The sequence below is a fragment of the Miniopterus natalensis genome, chromosome 1, assembly GCF_054644295.1.
Source record: "Miniopterus natalensis isolate mMinNat1 chromosome 1, mMinNat1.hap1, whole genome shotgun sequence".
NCBI classification, from domain to species: Eukaryota; Metazoa; Chordata; class Mammalia; order Chiroptera; family Miniopteridae; genus Miniopterus; species Miniopterus natalensis.
Genome location: NC_142081.1, coordinates 27820498 through 27826497, shown reverse-complemented (window position 1 = coordinate 27826497; position 6000 = coordinate 27820498). Strand labels below are relative to the sequence as shown.

General features: G+C 49.9%; 1 protein-coding gene across 1 annotated transcript in view; it reads left to right on the top strand.

The window, feature by feature from the left end:
* Positions 1-1005: 1005 nt before the first annotated feature.
* The window catches only part of PLEKHG3 (pleckstrin homology and RhoGEF domain containing G3), a 28498-nt gene continuing 23503 nt past the window's right edge, over positions 1006-6000 (top strand). Inside the window, exon 1 of the mRNA XM_087819866.1 lies at positions 1006-1798. Within this exon, the coding sequence (XP_087675992.1) occupies positions 1646-1798 (153 nt within the window). The 5' untranslated portion in view covers positions 1006-1645. The remainder of the gene's footprint in view (positions 1799-6000) is intronic.

The following is a 6000-nucleotide window of genomic DNA, read 5'->3' as shown; positions in this document are numbered from 1 at the left end:
TACAAAAATGCTACCTGAACTTTGAGTCTGTAGGCCAATTTGGCAAGTATTGCCATATTTAAGAATGTTAAGCATCCTTATCCATGAACGTGGGATGTCCTTCCATTTATTCAGGTCTTTAATTTCTTTTAACAGTACTTTGTGGTTTTCAGTACATCTTATACTTTAAAAAAATATAATCCAAAGTATTTTATGTGTTTTGCTGCAATTATAAATGGGATTGTTTTGTTTCTTAATTTAATTTTTGGATTGTTCACTGCTAGTGTATAGAAATAGACTTGTGTTTCCACAGCTGTGAAAATCAGTACTAGGAATTTGAATGCTGGAAGACCTGGGGGAAAATGGGGTACAAAAAGCCCAGGAAGATCTGGTCCTCCTTACCTATAAGAGGCTGTAATTGGGTTAAGTAGATAGGACACTCAGAAAACAAGATGCCTGCTATTCGCTGAGACTGTACAGATTAGTGCCCCACTGTGAGTGCTTACAGGTGGAGAAAGGCAGCCTTTGCGTGTTCCTGGCCATCTTCTTTTTTTTTTTTTTTTTTAAGGTGTACACTTTATTGAACTGGTCTCAAGTCAGTGCACAGATAATCCCCCGGCTGCTTCCACACCTCAACCCATTCCCAGAGAGACCAGAGGCCTTCATACATCTCAAGTCGGAGGACAAAAAGTGGGGCATGAAGGCTGACCATTGTCCTGGGTCGTCTTATGTGGCCACATAAGTTGTTTGTGGGGCAAGTTATGAATTCCTGGGTGACTCCATTTTGGCCTCTTTCTGAGGTTGCTCCACAGTGTAGGAACTTGTTCTGAGCAAAGTTACTAGTAGAAGGGCAAAGGTGCCCGAGGGCATTCCCACAAGGGGGCTGCAGGATAGCACCTTTCTGTTCCATCCTGAGGGAGCAGGTATCGGAATGAATTTCCCTCTTACCTCACTGTCCAGTCCTGGGTAGGTGAGCAAATAGCTCTTGATCACAGGGCTGTTTGAGGAGATTGCATAGAGAATGTGTTTAGCACAATGCCTGGTACACCCAAATAAAATGCTAGTTGATATTATGCCAGTCTGGCATCTTGGAAGCCATTTGTGCCTTAGTTCTCCTATCTGTAAAAACAGATAATAATACCTGGTGCTCACCTGCCCCTCCCTTCTGCCTCCGGCTGTTGGTAAGGGTGGAAGGGTTAATATCCTCAGGCTTTGAGGGCCTGGGGTGGGGGAGGAGCCCTATAAACGGAGTATTATTGTGCTGGTGAATGAACTGGCTTTGTTCGTCTGCCTTTAGCACTTGACTTCCTGCAGTTAGTGTCCCCTGTATTTAAATTGCTAGAGATATTTGCCTGTCCACAGCTGTGCAGTGCTCACCTGCCTGGCTCTGGCCTGGATCCCCACCCAGTGGGGACCTGCTGAATTGGAGTGGGAAGCTGCATTTCCTCTGTTAGGGGCCTCCCAGGAATCAGGAATGACAGAAATGCAGAAAGTATGACCCACACGCAGAACTGGTTCTGAATAGGACATTTATTGGAGAGGTTTTGCAGGAGGCGCAGGCACTTGGTGGCAGCTCTCTGCTTGCCCCAAGCCTGTTAACTGCTCATCTGCCGGTGCGGAAGAATGCAGCTCCCTGGTCCCACACGTCCCTCTCGGTGGTACTCGGATGGGAGCCCTTTTGAGAAAAGCAGTAGGTACCCATCTGGGGCTAGGCCAGGGGTGTGAGTGGGGTGTGACCGGGACTCTGTCAACTCCAGGCCTTCAAGCCTTGCCAGAACCTCCCATGAAACCTGGCCAGCCACAGGCTTTGGGGCAAAAGGTAGGTTTCTCCCTTGGGGGTTCAGGAACTGAGGTCCTCACAGGTACAGGTGTAGGGCAGACAGCTGGTCCTTTTTATCCTGCCTGGCTTCTTCTAGTGGATGTGTCCATCTTGTCTGGGTAACAGCGCAACATTCCTGTGTCCTCTTGGAGGTAACTGCAAATGATTCTGCTAGGGTACTTCGGAAAGTTCTTCTGATCTCAGGACATTCAGAGTTGAATGGTTAGAGAAGGAGCCCTTCCTGAAGTGTCCCAGCACAAGTACACATGCATGCACGCACACACACACGGAGGCGCACACACACTGGGAAAAGCAGTTAATCTCCCACTTGTTTCTGAAGTTTCCTTTTCCCTGAATCCACAGAGAGTGGTTATTAGATAAATCAGGTAGTGGCAGGTGGAGCAGGTGAAAGGAAGTTCTCCCCAACCCTCCCTTGTCCTTAATGAATGCTGCCAGGCAGGGGCAGTTCTCACCAGACTGGGGCAGTTCACCATGCCAGTGCCCACCACTTCTGGAACTCTGGGCCGCAGGAGCAGGAAGGTTGGGGGTAGATCCTGACTTGGTTATGTCTTTCAACCTTGAATCAAGGCCTTGCTTTTCCAGAAGCAGGACTCTGCTGTCGGGGCCAAGCCACTCCACGCCATGTGCACCCCCTCACCCCAGAACCTTGGGTTTGGTAACAGCTGCCCTCTGTCTGTGTAACCTCTCAGCTGAGGGAGAAAGCTCCTCTCCTCCTACTTGGGAACTGGTTGGATCAGTTTTCTGGGCCTCCCTGGTGAGGCCCTTAGAAGGAAAGGCAGGGACCTGAGGAGGTGGGGGTAGGGCAGGTGCTGTGGGGTGGAGAGGGGCCCCCCTGGGCTCTGTGGGACAGGCGTCCCTGAGGGGAAGTGCAGGAGGCCCTGCTGTCTGAAGGGCTGGCTGCCTTGGAGAATTGACCTTTGTATGTGAGTCTATAAGGTGTGCCTTGGAAATCCGTGCTCCTAACTTCTCTGGGTTAGGCAGCAGGCCCAAGGTCAGCATCCAGGACAAAGAAGGGGTGTTCCTTGGAGCTCTTCTCTTGCTGTAGTGCCTGAGGGATGGAGAAGGCCAGGGCTGTTGTAAAGGCTTGAAGCTGGTGTTGGTGTTTGGAATTGGAGAGGAAGTTGCCTTTGGGGGAGCTGTCCTGCTGGCAGCCTTGCCCCCTAAATCTAACTTGCTTGAGGAGGGAAAGTGAGAATTTGGGGAAGGGACAATCCCTCAGGTGGTGAGGCATACACTGGCCCCTCCCCCAGCCTCGGGGGAGCCACTGGCCTGAAATTTCAAGCAGATTCCCTTACCGTTAAGCTGTGTCTGTTTTCTAGAGTAGGTGTTCTTGCCCTGCTTTCAGAGGCACTTGATTCCCAGGTAGCTTCATAGCTTCCCATTTATTTGGAGCTTTGTTTCTCTCCCCTTCAGAGGGGTTGGAAGATGTCTCCTGCTTTCTAGCAGGTGCTCCCTAGGTCTCTCTCTCCTCCTTGAAACTGTCTGAATAGTCAGCACCTTTTTGGGCCTCTGGGTTCTTGAACACTCTGGTTTTCCAGACACCTACTGCCATAGCCCCCATGGCGGTTTCTCACACCTCGTCTCAGAGCCCCATCTCCCCCTGCCTCGGCACTTGTCCCTCCAGGCCTGGCTCGGGTGTGCCCTTTTCCGTAAAGCCATTGCCGATGCCTTTGGTCTGTGCGTGGCCTGCCTGCCGGCCTGGCCCCTTGCTGCTGGCTGCCCGGGTCCTTGGGGGGTCCAGGTCCTTTGGGGACTCAGCTTTCCCATGCTGCTGCCTTTGCCACACATGCCTCCAGACCTCTTCACCTGGCAAAAGCTGACTGATCATTCAAGACTCCACTAAAATGTCCCTCCTCCTTTAAGTCCCCCTCCTCCCCGTAGCAGTATCTACCCTAACAGTTTCTGTACTCAGACTTCTGTACCAGCATGCACGTCACTGCTTTGTGGATCACCTATTACAGGGCTGTTCTTCCTTCTAAAATTCAGTTCCTCCAAGACAGGGACAACGTCTTATTTATTTCAGTGTCCCCAGGGCCCAGCAGGCATCATACCCAGAAGTATTGCCGCAAGCTGGAGGCAGCCTTGGATTCCCGTATTGCTCACTCTGTACCTTCTTTTGCTGTCTTGTTTTCTCCTGGTGGAACACCAGCTCTGGGGAGTGGGTTCTGGGTGTGATTTATTTTTGTGTCTCCCACAAGGCTGCCACAATGCCTTTGTGCAAAGAGGGTGCTTAAAAATACTCGTCCAGTGGGTTCTGAAGCTCGCAACTTAGGGAGGGCAGTAGTGTTATCCGCAAAGAGGGCAGACGTTGTGGCAGAAGTCACTGCCTGGCTTCTTACAGCCAGCTAGTCAGGAGCATAGCGAGGACTGGTTTTGAGCGGTACTGGCTGGAGACCCTGGCCTCAGTCATACACATTCTGCTGCTCTCCCCTGTTTGACCTTCCCTGGGGCTTAGAAAATGGGTGAACACCAGGGCTTTTACCAGTAGCTTTGTCTATGTCTTCTGTCCTGGCTTACCACATGTCTACCCTGGAGCTGGTTTTGTCTTTTCTTTAAAACCCAAGGACCAGTGTCAAGGATGGTTTTTATTGATCACTTATTTGTGATTTTGCTACCTCACATTACCTTAAACTCTGTTCCTGCTCAGGCCAGTCATCCTCTATGGCTCTGTTCCTCTCTACTCCTAGCAGGATGTGCCGTCTCTCCCTGTGGAACCCTGAGGAATGTGCCTTGCCTGACACAGTGAAGGACTCTGAATTATTTATACTTCATCTTCTGGTTTGACCTTCTGTTGGGCATGGATGTTAGACTGTTTTCCTTTCCAGCTGAATTGTTTTATATTTTTCCTTATAAGAGCTTGGTCTGAATCGATGTTGGGATCATAGATGATGGATGGTTGGTGGGGAGGGTTGGGCCATGTTGGTTCAGTGAGTTTAACAAATGTCTTTATTATTCATTTGAGATGTGGTTCAACATTTTCGGCACAAATCAGAAACATCTTTTGTCCTGGTTGCCTGTGGAACAGATAATTTACCCATCATTGTCGTCATTGCTACCATTAATGGGTGTCTTACTGTATGTCAGATGTACAGATAGCTTTACTTGTATCATCTCAACCTTGGAGGTCAGTGAGCTTGGTATTATTGCTGTGCTCACTTTGCAGGTGGGGAACTTGAAGCTTAGCAAGATCAAGTGACTCACTCAAGGCCACACACAGCTGGTAAAGTGGAGCAGGTGGGGTTCAAGCTAGGTCTGCTTGACTCCAAGGCCTATGGATTCATTTAGCGCATTTAACCTCTGGGCTCTGTGGACTCCCATGCACACACATGCTTGTGTATTCTCTCTTCCTCTGCTGAGAACGCAGGGGACCTAATGGGGCCCTTCTGTTCCCATTTGGTTCCCCTCTGAGAACCTGATGCAATAGTAAATGCTGCAGCTCTTGAAGGTGTGGCTCCTGTTTCCTCTTCACCCCTACCCCAGCCGAGAGGTCTCAAATCAGGCAGCCCTTACAGTGGGGGAAGGGGCAATAAGATGCCTAATTGGCAGGGCTGGGCCCCTGAATTTTGCTGATAAGGAGCGGTGGTCCTGTGAGCCTTTTTGACCTAGAGATGAGAGGGGTGGGACCTCTGGGAACATTGGATCTGTCTGTGACTTCTAGCACCGGATATGGCTACTCCATCTTCTGGGGACATTGTGTTATTTCCCTGCTTGATGACAAGTAGTGCTGGGAACCAAGTTGACCTACCCTGGCTGTGAGCAATAGCAATTTCTAATCAACAGTAATTGCTCTCATTTGCCTTTAGTACATGTCTATGGGAAACCTCTTGCTGAACTGATTTTCCAGGCATATTTGTAGAGGGACCTTATTTCAGTTTCTTCTCCAGTCTCTAAAGTAGTCCCATTACCATTTTCTTCCTCCCAGTTTTTTGTGGCTGGTCATTTAATACGTGGCATGGCAAGACAGCTGTGTCCCTGCTCTAGCCCTCCTTTGCCTGGGGCCAAGTAGGCCCAGACTGGTGGGGTAAATGGGCCTGGTGGGGTGAATGTGCAGTCACCACTCCTGGGTGCCTGATGGCTGACTGGAAATTTGCTAGCACTGACTAATATGGAAACCCATTAGTCTAGGAGGAACTGGCTCTGGTCTTGACTTTGACCACTGTTTATCTTTCATTTGACTGAGG